At 44.8% G+C, this 14,869-nt stretch overlaps 1 protein-coding gene across 1 annotated transcript; it reads right to left on the reverse strand.

Annotated features, from left to right (window-relative positions):
• Positions 1–1,935: 1,935 nt before the first annotated feature.
• Positions 1,936–3,305, reverse strand: cxcl18b (chemokine (C-X-C motif) ligand 18b). The gene is made up of 4 exons (XM_068596448.1): positions 3,181–3,305; positions 2,856–2,970; positions 2,682–2,774; positions 1,936–2,137 (listed from the first exon to the last, which is right to left on the reverse strand). Exons 1-4 carry the CDS (start codon positions 3,251–3,253, stop codon positions 2,077–2,079), a joined length of 342 nt encoding a protein of 113 aa, XP_068452549.1. The 5' UTR covers positions 3,254–3,305; the 3' UTR covers positions 1,936–2,076.
• Positions 3,306–14,869: the final 11,564 nt, after the last annotated feature.

Consider the following 14,869-nt stretch of genomic DNA (forward strand, 5'->3'; position numbering starts at 1 on the left):
GATGCGGCCCACAGACAATCGATTACCTACTCAGCATTACCACATTAGCATTTATCGACAGGGACGAGCACAGAACGGTGTCCTCCTTTTGGACAATATCTCATCAATATCTTTTTATCAGGCTCAGAAATGATTCATGCCATCTGTGATATTGCCTGTTTAGTTTGGTTCAGTGTGATACTATCCCAGGGTTTATCTTATCTATACTTCTCTTTATTAATAATACAACAACCTGATGCTGCGTCGTTTGCACAAGACGGCAACCATTTTTATTTTCGTTCCACACTTCACATTTCCTCTCCTTCTCTTCTTCCGTTAGTCCCTTCACAATAAAAGCCCAAGAAATATAGATCAGTCACCAATCAGATGCATGTTAACGTAAAGCCACACAATTAATCTGAAGCCACACCCCTTCAACGTAAAACATGATGCCACACCCTTGTTAACGTTAAGCCACACCGTCGTTATTGCGCATCCACACCCCATTATTGTGAAGCCACACCCCATTATTGTGAAGCCACACCCCCTTAACGTGAAGCCACACACCGTCAATGTGAAGCCACACCCCATTATTGTGAAGCCACACCCCTTTAAAGTGAAGCCACACCCCCTTAAAGTGAAGCCACACCCCGTTAATGTGAAGCCACACCCCATTATTGTGAAGCCACACCCCATTAATGTGAAGCCACACCCCATTATTGTGAAGCCACACCCCTTTAAAGTGAAGCCACACCCCGTTATTGTGAAGCCACACCCCATTATTGTGAAGCCACACCCCTTTAAAGTGAAGCCACACCCCTTTAAAGTGAAGCCACACCCCGTTAATGTGAAGCCACACCCCATTATTGTGAAGCCACACCCCATTAATGTGAAGCCACACCCCATTATTGTGAAGCCACACCCCTTTAAAGTGAAGCCACACCCCATTATTGTGAAGCCACACCCCTTTAAAGTGAAGCCACACCCCGTTATTGTAAAGCCACACCCCTTTAAAGTGAAGCCACACCACGTTAATGTGAAGCCATTTGGTTCTGCAGTGCCCATTATATTAGTGTTCTGGTAACAATGGTTGTAATTTGATTGGTGCAACAGGATTAGGATGGATTACCGCAAGTATTTTTATGTACTTGTTGTACTTGAGCACTCACTGTTCCACTGGTTCTGCTCCTTGCAGTGAATTCTGACAGTTGAGCAGCCAACTCACCGACAACATGATGAGAGAAAATGTTACCAATCTGGGATCTTTTCCTTGCTTCTCTCCTGACTGAAGTATTCAAAACTTTAGCAGTCGTGACTGCTCACTCTTCACCACCAGCTTCATGCTTCAGGAACCCATCGCTCCTCTACCATCCGCCCTGCAAACAGCTGTGGTCAAATGTCTTCATGGGTATCATTTAATAGCTTTAATGCAAAGCCTTCTCCCTGAGGAGAGAGCGCTTCATTTGTCACGGCGTCGTCTGACCGGCCGAATAATCACAGTGTGTTGCTAGTTTGAAGCTGAGCAACTGACCGGCTGCAGAAAGGCTGCAGAAAGGCTGCAGAAAGGCTGGTGGTGAGGCACGAGTATCTTTATGAAGCTGAAGAAATGATGAGAAACAGATGGTTCACAGGATTTAAGCTCCAATATAAGTTTTAGGTTTTTAAATTTTTCTTTCTAAGAACAAACAGAAAGCAAAGAGTTTATCAAAATCAGGTTTATTTGCCGTGAGTCAAACATTTGTGAAACAAAAACAAATCTAATAAAATATATCTTTTTAAAATAAATAATCAGTATAAATAAAGTTATGTCAAGGAAAAAATGAAGATGGGCCCTTAAACAGACTTGCTGCTATAGTACTGTACCTATATGTCCATTATCCATGAAACGATCTCTCCTACTCCCCTTTCCTGCCTCCTCCCTCCTTCCTCCCCCCTCCCCTCCCTCTCCACCCCCGCTGTATTTCACAATCCTCTCCTGGGCCGGCGTTCAGTGTAAACTCTCTCAGCGTTCTTCGGCTTGCGTGCTTCAGTCTTCATGCGACCTCTGGGACTCTGCTCCGGATAACTTTCCACCTCTGTCAGGCCTCCCCCTCTCTTTCACTCTGCCTTTCTTTTTTTGTCGATACACTCCATTTTACGACTCTCGTCTTTGTTTATCCTGAGAAGAGTGAGGAAGAAAAACTGGGATTAGGCCAGATGACTAACACAAAACATCTGGAGGTCTGCGCTCGAGTCACATGTTCATATTTTATGAGATTTGTCGAAGCAAACATTCGTAACAAACCTCTTTGTACTCTCTAAAAGATTTCCGTCTTATTCACTTTTTTTTTGCAGAGTAAACATGGATGTTTTGCCAGACGGCTTTTGGCTCTCCAAAATATGTTCTGATGCTTCATCGCAGGGCCAAATCATTCTTGTGGTGTGATTTTCTGCCCGACTCTCATGATGCAGAGCGAAAAGCAACTGCAGCGGGAGGTTCAGTCAGTAAGTGCGGCTCAGAAGCCTTTTTGCAAAGGCTCGAATTTGCATGCAGATTTAAGCTCAGATGTTCCAAAGCAGAGTGGGAAATCACCAGAAAGAAACAGTCAATGCCAGCGACTTCATTCAAGATGTTTTGATTTTTAAAAATAATCTTATAATTGAAGTGCTGTTGTTGCGTGACATCTGAGCAGTGACTGTGTGGATCCATCTCTGTCTCTTACCTTTCCCAGCATCTCAAGAAAGCCTTGGCCATTTTCCCACCAGTGTTCATACATATTTCGTCAGTCGAGTTGTCTGGATTGGTCATGGTTACACTGAAAAATACAAAATTTTAAATGAAAATCAACAAGAAATGTTATGAATCTTCAGTTATCAAAAGAAGTGTTTCAACTTACATCAGCTCTGTTTTATCACATCCAGGGCGACTCTCAAGGACTTTAAAATCTGACATGTTGCCTCTGATGAACTTGATTGTGTTGAGACATGAGCAGCGTCCAATAAAGTCGTGAGCTGCAGAGAAAGTGGTTTTAAATGCAGTTAGTTTTGTAATCTCATGAACTGTAGATCACATAATATGAGTATTATTTGAGTATTAGTATAACAGTATGGTTCAATATAGCGAATCATCAGTTTTCAATCTTTTGCAGTGTTTTTACAGAGACTGCACCACACATCCTGTTCTACTTGACTTTAACCATCATGAACGGTAATGTCGCTCACCTTGATGCAGCTGAACACAAACTGCAGCCACGAGCAGCAGCAGCAGAACGCAGCGTTTCTGTGACGAGGCCATTGTTCTCTGTGGAGAGACAAACAAGTCCAGAGGTCCTCGAGAGGAGAGCTGGTTGAGGAGAGAAGAGTGAAGAGCTGCTGCCGCCTCCTCTCCTTTTATAGGCAGTGCAGAGTGGGTTTTCCCAGAGTCCATGTTTGTTCCCGGCAGGCCAAACCTGAAACATACAACAGAATTTCCACCATCACCCTGGAGACGCTGTGGAATGTGCTTTCACCGGCGAGCAAGGGAAAGGGAAAGGGTCATGAACAACGTGACTCTGCCTCCCAGATGAGTAATATCTGGCATGTCCAGGCGAAGCAAACTGTAAATGAGCGGTATTGTCGGTCAAGAAGAAGACCTTGAGGAATGTTCTTCTGACAGGAAGTGGAACATAAGTCATCAGACAAGACAAGGTGGGAGGTTAATTGCTTTACTTTAATAAAATGAGCTGTTTTATGAGCTTTATTAATGAACACTGCATATGAGTTTCTGCACTGAAAAACTGACACGTAGAAGTCCAAACTGTTTTCCCACATTCTTCATGTATGTTAACAGTTAACTGCAACCAGAAAACCAAGATGACGGCCGGCAGCAGACGAGCAGCACCTGCTCTATGGAAAACACTGAAACACTTTCTGTGGTAATGGTTTCAAACACATCATGAGTCAGCTCCTGTTACTGGTATTTACAGGAATATGTGCTACTCGTTGTGGCGAGTTTCATCAACAACGTCCAGCCTGTGAACAGTTCCCTTTCCCATACCACACGGGAGATACTCTAAGGGATTGCTTTCCCTCGAGCGGCTATTTCAGCATTTTCAAGCCTGAACACATTCAAGTTAAGAAGGTGCAACATTCATAAAGTACAACTCTGGAAATGCAAACAAATCAAAGCACCCACCCACGTATTTTAATTGCAAACAAGTTATTGGTCAGTTATCGTCTAATAAGCACTTCTCCTTGACCTCTGTGGAAAACATCACAGGGTCAAAGAAAGATGGGAAGGAGACTTCATGAGGAGTTAGGAAAAGACCACAGGGTCAAGGAAAGATGGGAAGGAGACTTCATGAGGAGTTAGGAAAAGACCACACGGTCAAGGAAAGATGGGAAGGAGACTTCATGAGGAGTTAGGAAAAGACCACAGGGTCAAGGAAAGATGGGAAGGAGACTTTATGAGGAGTTAGGAAAAGACCACAGGGTCAAGGAAAGATGGGAAGGAGACTTCATGAGGAGTTAGGAAAAGACCACAGGGTCAAGGAAAGATGGGAAGGAGACTTTATGAGGAGTTAGGAGAATACCACAGGGTCAAGGAAAGATGGGAAGGAGACTTTATGAGAAGTTAGGAAAAGACCACAGGGTCAAGGAAAGATGGGAAGGAGACTTCATGAGGAGTTAGGAAAAGACCACAGGGTCAAGGAAAGATGGGAAGGAGACTTCATGAGGAGTTAGGAAAAGACCACAGGGTCAAGGAAAGATGGGAAGGAGACTTCATGAGGAGTTAGGAAAAGACCACAGGGTCAAGGAAAGATGGGAAGGAGACTTCATGAGGAGTTAGGAAAAGACCACAGGGTCAAGGAAAGATGGGAAGGAGACTTTATGAGGAGTTAGGAGAATACCACAGGGTCAAGGAAACATGGGAAGGAGACTTTATGAGAAGTTAGGAAAAGACCACAGGGTCAAGGAAAGATGGGAAGGAGACTTCATGAGGAGTTAGGAAAAGACCACAGGGTCAAGGAAAGATGGGAAGGAGACTTTATGAGGAGTTAGGAGAATACCACAGGGTCAAGGAAACATGGGAAGGAGACTTTATGAGAAGTTAGGAAAAGACCACAGGGTCAAGGAAAGATGGGAAGGAGACTTCATGAGGAGTTAGGAAAAGACCACAGGGTCAAGGAAAGATGGGAAGGAGACTTTATGAGGAGTTAAGAGAATACCACAGGGTCAAGGAAAGATGGGAAGGAGACTTTATGAGGAGTTAGGAGAATACCACAGGGTCAAGGAAAGATGGGAAGGAGACTTTATGAGGAGTTAGGAAAAGACCACAGGGTCAAGGAAAGATGGGAAGGAGACTTCATGAGGAGTTAGGAAAAGACCACAGGGTCAAGGAAAGATGGGAAGGAGACTTCATGAGGAGTTAGGAAAAGACCACAGGGTCAAGGAAAGATGGGAAGGAGACTTCATGAGGAGTTAGGAAAAGACCACAGGGTCAAGGAAAGATGGGAAGGAGACTTCATGAGGAGTTAGGAAAAGACCACAGGGTCAAGGAAAGATGGGAAGGAGACTTCATGAGGAGTTAGGAAAAGACCACAGGGTCAAGGAAAGATGGGAAGGAGACTTCATGAGGAGTTAGGAAAAGACCACAGGGTCAAGGAAAGATGGGAAGGAGACTTCATGAGGAGTTAGGAAAAGACAACCACAGTGTTTAGTAAATCTGACCACAGTTTCACTAACTAACTACTTCTGATGCGACGGCATACGATGTGAGTGAAACTACAATGTTCAGAGTTTACAAAGCAGCACATCTTCCTGAGCAGCACCCACTGAGCTCCAGAGCATCCTGCCGTCTGAAACAAGCTGTGGTTGCTGCAACAAAAGAAAAGTCCCAGTATTATTTTGCACTGTGACATATTTCCTCCTCTCAGGTGTTTCTCTCTGCCGTCATTATTTGGCTCCCTCGTCACGATTGTTGATGCAGTTTTATTCGATGGTTGAATACAATGAAAGACACAATTTAATTTACTTGAGGCATCTTTTTTATTACCAACTTCAATTCAAAGCAGCGTGATCGTACAGCACATTACATCATAGTTTAATGTTTATGTCTGTAGAAAACATCACACACTCCTCCTGGCAAGAAACTTGTAATTCTGACTTTATTCAAACATTTTACCCTTTTGTATATGTTATCTCTGTAATGTGTGACATTAAATTCCTTTAATATGTGACCCCCTCTGTGATGTCTGAACTGCATGCTTTCTGTTAGACCGTGACAAACACTTTCCAAAACAAGCTTCAAAAAAAGACAAAAAATGTAATAAAACCTCTTGCTAAATACTGTCAAGTGGTCCACAGACTAATGCACCACACAGTCAGCCAGCAGATATCTCACACAAACAAACAACAGGGGCGTACCTGAACACACCGCAGCCCACAAAAACACGCTCATTACCCAGCAATGTGCAGTATTTCTGGTCAGTGTCTGCTGCAGCCACGCTGCAGAACGTAGCGGTTCCTTTTTAGTGGAAACGGTTGATCCAGTGATCACATGTGTAGGATTTAGTGGCATCGAGCAGGGAAGCTGTAATATCACGACCGACACCCTCCCGCTCAATCCTCCCTTCCCAAGCGCGCGGAGAACCCACGGTTACCTTCAGGTTACGTTTGGTTTGTCCGCTCTGGGCTACCGTAGATCATGGTGGTGCAACATGGTGGACTCTGTGAAGAGGACCAGCTCCTTGTGTAGACACCAAGGACTCGGTTTTAGCTAACAACACAATCATTTTTGGTTTCAGGTCATTTTGCGCTCATGAAAACATAAATATGAATATTATGTTATATTCCTGCAAAAAGATTCCACAACAATTCTCCACTGGTCCTTTAAAAGGGCTGAAAGTCACCTGATGAGGTGCCTGAGGGTTGTGCCTCTTTTCACAGGTGTAATGAATATTATTAACGAATGAATGAAATGAAAAGTACTTTATTAATCCCCAAGGAGAAATTAAATTAACGATGGCTCCTGTGAGTTTCCTGTTCCTGCCACTTGAGCCATCAGTAATGTTGAGCTTGTACCAGCCGAGACTGCATGTGTATGAATATGAAACACGGGACAGTCTGAACCTGAGGCCTTTCACACGGTTCAGTTTCACCGCTTTTACAATTCACATTCTACAATATCACATTTATAACAAATTAAAATGTCCTTAAAAATATAACTTTTACAACCGGTTCACACATTTCACATTTTGTCTTAGGCCATCGGCGGCGCTCAGTACGACGGTAAGAACACGCTCCCTGACTGGTCTCATCCTCTAAAGTGTAAAAGCGCTGTGATGTTTACCGACAAGGACGCAACAAGACAACACGTCAACAAACAATTACTCATCTCCACTTGGATAGGGGTCGAAACCCATTCATCCAACACCAATATATTGTTTGGGGTATTTTCCTGTTGTGAGACTTGAACTTCTCTCCACTTAGAAATCAACATGTTGTCTACTCTTCCGCTTGGTCAGTGGCGTTCTGCGTCTGATACCAGCACTTGAAAGCCTCCTTTAGTGTCTGAATGAGACGCACCAGACTTTCAGCTGACCCCTACCTGACCCCAGCTGACCCCTACCTGACCCCAGCTGACCCCTACCTGACCCCATGTGTGTCTCCAGTCACAGCTACCGACGTAGAACAGAGTGAAAGACTCCACTTAGTGTTGGAGAGTTGGGTCAAGCAAACACAGACGTTCAACCTGTTTGTATCCTGAGTGTAATGTCCCCTGTGTTACTTATATATCTAACAAGCCTTCTTATTGTTACCCAACCCATGGTTCCTAAACATTACGAAGTAGTTCTGCAGCGTGAAGGAACCTAAACACATAGCGAGCCTTCGTTGGAGGTTTACTTTGAAGCGAACAACGGGGATAAGTAGAGCATCATAGTTGATGAGTTGTGAGAAAGACAGAAACACAGCCTCCTCTCCTCCAAAGCGATGGCAAGAGTCAGTTCACCTCTATTATCTTTGTATCAACAACTTCTCATCGTTTCAACCCGTCCAGATAGTTTTTCTGACTTCTTTGGCTCATGATTGTGCAGGTTAGTAGATGAATGGAATTGAGAAGAACTCAGAGGACTCTGAGCAGATCATCTCTCGGCTGCGTATGAAAGTTTACCCTGAACACTGTAATAATAATTATTATTATTATTATTAATAATAATAATAACAATTAATAATAAGATGATGCAACATAAACGGGCCGTGAGTGTTTTTGCTGATTGTCAGGAAACATGAAGGCAAACAGCACTTCATGATTGGCTGGAGCCTGGCGGCGTGCTGATCTATTGCCAAGATGGTTTTCTAACTCAATCTTGGTCTTTATTGTCTGCATGTCCAACTGTTGCTTTTCAGACGGATGAGTTGTAGTTTGTGAAATCTTTTACCAGTATTATCTAACACTAAGCTCTTATTATCTTTCTCCAGCTGTATTTTGTGTTTAAAGAGTGTTTACACATCGCACAGGTCTTTTGGGATATTACAGCCAAACTTTGAACGGACGACAGCCCGTCTGTTTCGTATCAGTCCTCTGGCCGCTGGCAGGAACTCGTTCTTTTCTAATTCAATGAGTTTTTTTGTGAATAGGTGGTATCTGCACCTGAACATCACTGTGGATTCAATTAAAAGCAAATCCAATGTTGTCAGCAAGCTGCCCTCTCACAGTTCCCTCTGAAGCGGTGAGTGTAGGTAATACGGTAACTTAAGCCTTTTCTTATCCGCACACCATTACTTACGCCATGAGTCAGGGTTTCCCTCTGTAATATCATGAAGCGTTAACATTTAACATGATCTTACTGAGGAATACATGTGCTTTCACATCCTGTGTGGCCGACGTTTGCAGTGTTGCACAATACGTACGAGCAATTTAGGGTCAGCCAGAATAAGAACCGCGGGCTTGTTCTGTGGAAACGTCTCCAGGGGGGCGCTCCGTTCCCCCCACGACACACACACACACACACACACACACACACACACACACCACATGTTTGTTGGACAAAACTCAGGCGATTCCTGCCAAGACCCAGCTGGAGACAATTTTCACATGGTCACAAAACTTGGGGGAAACGAAAGTAGAAGTAGATAACATGAAGCACAGCCTGAAAAGATAATGAAGGGCACTGTTAGGAGTCTGCTGGGACCTTTACGCGTCAAGAACAAAGTCATTGCTGAAGCATGAGTCATTTCAGGATTTTCTCACAATTGTTTTATTTAACGGTTGAACAAAACGTCTTCAAAGGTCGTGCAGTACTTTTGTCCTGCAACACATTGTCACTCGCAGCTCATCAACTAGCATTGGTCCCCTCCAGCGTCGGCTTTGCACACATCAACAACGTTTCAGGTTGCACTCGTCGCATGACTTCAGTCCGTTGAGTTACTGAAGCAGAACAACTACGACGTTGTGAGTTAAAACATAATATGCTTGTATGGTAAAGTATATTTTCCACAAAGCTGCCGTTAGTCTATGTAACAAAACTAAGATGAAATAAGCCACCGTTTACTTTGCTTTTCTCCTGGGTGAAAGTCCTGTGTTTGTTTAAACCACATATCTCTTTATTAGTTACTTTAGTTACTCCGAGTGTCTAATAGGTGTGTTTACAGGAGGTAGTTAAAAGCCTGGTTAGTCTCAGGCACCACAGGGGGTCGGATGCACCAACGTGGGGATATTTGGCGGGTTGGTACTGTACATGAACAGGAAAGGAATGAAGGAGCTTCATTGCTTCATTCATCTCACTTGTAGGGCCAGCCCCCCAAAAAATGTCTACGGAAAATGTAAGGATGAATTAATACAAGTAAACAAAATGAAATGTGTTTTTTATTTAATATTGACAGTCAATGCAGACATACACAGTAATTACATGAAACAATGTGTAGTTCACATTTCAGTTGAGGTACTTTACGTCTGCCGCAGAATCTGTAAGCAAACTTGTAATTGAGCTTCATCTACATCAGGAGCCCATTTCAGCTTGTGTTGAGGGGCCGCACGTAGTTTTGTTTTTGTGTTAAACATCCTCCCTACTTGACCCCCCCAAAAGCACAAATCAGGGAGTGTATCTTTAAATATTGAATTCAGGACCCAAAACCCAAAGAGAGTTCAGATTCTAGTTTGTTTGAGGCCCCCTGGTGGCTGAGGGGCCCCACGCAGCCACTTAGTTTGCTCACGCCTCGGGCTGCTCATTTGTTTGTTCTGCCCTTGATATTTTTCCCTTTTCATCTTTTGTTTCATGCGTTCCCTCATTTGGCACTTCAAAGGGAATGTATATCAGGTTTGGAAAGTGGCTGCTCAGTTACTTCTTACTCATAAATTAATACCGTGGAGCTGATGTCACAGCGCGCTGCCGGGGGAGCGGAGTGAATCCAGCGCTGGAGGTAATCCTCCCTCACACCAGGCCTGCAAACAAGGACTGTGCAACCAACCGGTCCAGCAGGTTCTGGTTAAAAGGCAGCGATGAGGTCCAGTTCGATCGGTCGGATAAAGCAACTGATATGTGCGATAGGTCGACTGGGATGCAGGCTGTGTGGGTCCTCCAGGAATGTAAAAGTACAGACGGTGCCACAGGCCTGTTGCGGTGACCTCTTAGCGGCCCGTGGAGAGGGTAAGCGGCCGGCCGGGACAGCTCTTTGATAGAGTCCAAATACTCCTGCGTGGTGTGTGAGGAACAACCCGGGTCTCCGTCCTCGGCGTCGCTCTCCTGCATTTCATTGATGGTCGGGAGTCGGTCCACGGAAGAGAGGAGGCATCTGGGCTTCATCCTGCAACATACAAAGTAGGTCTGTTAGTGGTGCTGCTGTGATGGGAACATTTGGGTCATGCCCTCATTTTATCAAAAGGGACATTTAGTTCCAAGTTTACTTTCTCAAAACCCAACTGGCAGCTGATCCAGATGTGATCAGCTCCTCAGGAACAGAGCACCAGTCTCAGTCTCTTAGGCTCTGAAGCCTGAGCCCTGAGACTCACGGACGTCAGCTGTAAGTGAGTGAGAGGCTGTGAGTGCTTGAAATGTGTAAATACAAATGAGTCAGCGCTTTCCTGCAACATATCACATTACCATGACAACGTCCAAAAGATGCTGGTGTACAATTGGGCGAAAGTCTGCATCTAGTGCTGCCTTACAGAGAGGCTTCATAAAGGACTCAAAGAGTCTGCATCTAGTGCTGCCTTACAGAGAGGCTTCATGAAGGACTCAAAGAGTCTGCATCTAGTGCTGCCTTACAGAGAGGCTTCATGAAGGACTCAAAGAGTCTGCATCCAGTGCTGCCTTACAGAGAGGCTTCATGAAGGACTCAAAGAGTCTGCATCTCGTGCTGCCTTACAGAGAGGCTTCATGAAGGACTCAAAGAGTCTGCATCTCGTGCTGCCTTATAGAGAGGCTTCATGAAGGACTCAAAGAGTCTGCATCCAGTGCTGCCTTACAGAGAGGCTTCATGAAGGACTCAAAGAGTCTGCATCCAGTGCTGCCTTACAGAGAGGCTTCATGAAGGACTCAAAGAGTCTGCATCCAGTGCTGCCTTACAGAGAGGCTTCATGAAGGACTCAAAGAGTCTGCATCTAGTGCTGCCTTACAGAGAGGCTTCATAAAGGACTCAAAGAGTCTGCATCCAGTGCTGCCTTACAGAGAGGCTTCATGAAGGACTCAAAGAGTCTGCATCCAGTGCTGCCTTACAGAGAGGCTTCATGAAGGACTTAAAGAGTCTGCATCTAGTGCTGCCTTACAGAGAGGCTTCATAAAGGACTCAAAGAGTCTGCATCCAGTGCTGCCTTACAGAGAGGCTTCATGAAGGACTCAAAGAGTCTGCATCTAGTGCTGCCTTACAGAGAGGCTTCATGAAGGACTCAAAGAGTCTGCATCCAGTGCTGCCTTACAGAGAGGCTTCATGAAGGACTCAAAGAGTCTGCATCTCGTGCTGCCTTATAGAGAGGCTTCATGAAGGACTCAAAGAGTCTGCATCTAGTGCTGCATTACAGAGAGGCTTCATAAAGGACTCAAAGAGTCTGCATCCAGTGCTGCCTTACAGAGAGGCTTCATGAAGGACTCAAAGAGTCTGCATCTAGTGCTGCCTTACAGAGAGGCTTCATGAAGGACTCAAAGAGTCTGCATCTAGTGCTGCCTTACAGAGAGGCTTCATAAAGGACTCAAAGAGTCTGCATCCAGTGCTGCCTTACAGAGAGGCTTCATGAAGGACTCAAAGAGTCTGCATCCAGTGCTGCCTTACAGAGAGGCTTCATAAAGGACTCAAAGAGTCTGCATCTAGTGCTGCATTACAGAGAGGCTTCATGAAGGACTCAAAGAGTCTGCATCCAGTGCTGCCTTACAGAGAGGCTTCATGAAGGACTCAAAGAGTCTGCATCCAGTGCTGCCTTACAGAGAGGCTTCATAAAGGACTCAAAGAGTCTGCATCCAGTGCTGCCTTACAGAGAGGCTTCATAAAGGACTCAAAGAGTCTGCATCCAGTGCTGCCTTACAGAGAGGCTTCATAAAGGACTCAAAGAGTCTGCATCCAGTGCTGCCTTACAGAGAGGCTTCATGAAGGACTCAAAGAGTCTGCATCCAGTGCTGCCTTACAGAGAGGCTTCATGAAAGACTCAAAGAGTCTGCATCTAGTGCTGCCTTATAGAGAGGCTTCATGAAGGACTCAAAGAGTCTGCCAGACAGCCTGAAACACTCAATGGTTTGACAGCGGGTCAGAATGAAACCCTCAGACTTTGGAGAGTGCGTGAGGGTGCAGATTGGGATTGGGCCGTACACTCGTTCCTCTTAAAAACATTTCCTCGTTTCCTCTCTCCTCGCATGGTTTCCTTGCGTCTCCCAGTGAATCCCTGGTGTGAGGGACGGAGACTCGAGGAAAAGAGGCAAGTGAGGAAACGGGGAGGCAATCAAGAGACTCGGGACGGGACCTCTACGCAAAGGACTTCCTCCTTTGCTCCGGTCACATTTACTCCAACCACGAGAGGTCCATGTCCTTCTGGTGTTAGCATCAGGTGTTAGCATCAGGTGTTAGCTTCAGTGATCAACAACATGAGAAGAGGACCTGCTGCTGACTTGGTGTAGTAGGTCTTGGACAGAATAATCTGTGATGAAAGATTCTTTCTAAATAGTAATAATGTTTTTTTTATAGGTGCATTATTTATTCACTACCACCCTCACAACAAAATAGTCTCCTTTTCATAGTTGGTGTTGGCATAATTGTTATTATTATTCTGCCAGTTTGATCGTTTTAGAGTACTTCTTTCATTCAACATTTACTTCCTTAAAACCTTCTATAGTATCTATTTTCCCTATGATTTGTACCGTATTACATAGTTCTCTCCAGAAACCTTTCTTCACAGAATATTAATACAGACCTGCAATAAAAAGGATTAGCTGTACAATGTGTACATTTTGAATTGTGCAATATAAAACTCCCATAAAAAAGTGTCCTCATAGCTGCTTAGAAATATTGAATGATAATTTCCATCCAAAACCAGCCTCACCTCTCTGAAGAGTTTGTCTTGTGACAGCGATGCTGTCTCTCCTCTTCCCTCAGGACGTCTGCGTCTCTGCGCTTGGACACAGCATGGTGGGCGTCATGGAGGACGTGGAGGTGTGCGTTTGTAAGCGCTGGATAAGCTTTCATCAGGCATTAGCCAAACGAGGCTAACAGAGCCAATTATAGCCGAGGGAGCACAGAGAGGAATGATGTTGTCGTGGTGGGTGTGGCTATGTGCTGGAACAACAGCAGGATGTGCTTCTCTCGTCCTGCTGCACTCGTTTAGTTCAATACTTCAATGTATGAATTTTCTCTGAAGACAAATGTCTGCCTCTTCTCACTGAACTGTACTTCTGCGCAGCATGTTTTGTATGTTTTTTAAGATTTAAAGTCATAAGAAAAAACATGGGGATTTTCCTCATTACGTCTTTTGCAAACTGTTTTAATGGATTAAGGCCTTTACACACCAGGGACGTTTTGTTATGGCAATTAATTCACACAATATAGTTTACAACTACTCTCACACAGAAAGAGTGAAGTGATTATACGTCAATTATTTTGTTTTTTAAGCGTTTCAACTGTAAATTTGCATTGATGCCTTTATAAATAGTTTTGATGCAAAATATTAAGTACTAGATATTGGCAAAATATGTATTTCATTTTTAATTTTGGCGTTACTTTGCAGGCTGTTGTTGCCAAAGATGGAATCGTGATTTTTCCTTCAGAATATACCACCGTCAAATGATCACCATCTGAAATTTCTGTTATATTAAAAATGATTAGATCTCAATACATTTAATTCCTCAAAGATAGGGTAGAAATTAAAGAAGAAAAAAAACAGAATAAGCAGTTGAAGAAACTCAACAAAGAGGTCTGATAAGTATTGAAATCATAGACTGATGGGCGGGGCTACGATGCAAAGAGGCCCCTCCCCTCAGAACGCTCCCAACGGCGCCTTCAGGAGCCGTCGGTTCAGGGACTCGACCCACGACACATGTGGACCACAGGAGCCGTCGGTTCAGGGACTCGACCCACGACACATGTGGACCACAGGAGCCGTCGGTTCAGGGACTCGACCCACGACACATGTGGACCACAGGAGCCGTCGGTTCAGGGACTCGACCCACGACACATGTGGACCACAGGAGCCGTCGGTTCAGGGACTCGACCCACGACACATGTGGACCACAGGAGCCGTCGGTTCAGGGACTCGACCCACGACACATGTGGACCACAGGAGCCGTCGGTTCAGGGACTCGACCCACGACACATGTGGACCACAGGAGCCGTCGGTTCAGGGACTCGACCCACGACACATGTGGACCACAGGAGCCGTCGGTTCAGGGACTCGACCCACGACACATGTGGACCACAGGAGCCATTTGTTTGAAACTTTCATTCATCGTCTTTC

Source organism: Clinocottus analis, unplaced genomic scaffold, assembly GCF_023055335.1.
Source record: "Clinocottus analis isolate CAN_PGR_092001 unplaced genomic scaffold, fCliAna1.0.p SCAF_37, whole genome shotgun sequence".
In the NCBI taxonomy this organism is placed as follows: domain Eukaryota; kingdom Metazoa; phylum Chordata; class Actinopteri; order Perciformes; family Cottidae; genus Clinocottus; species Clinocottus analis.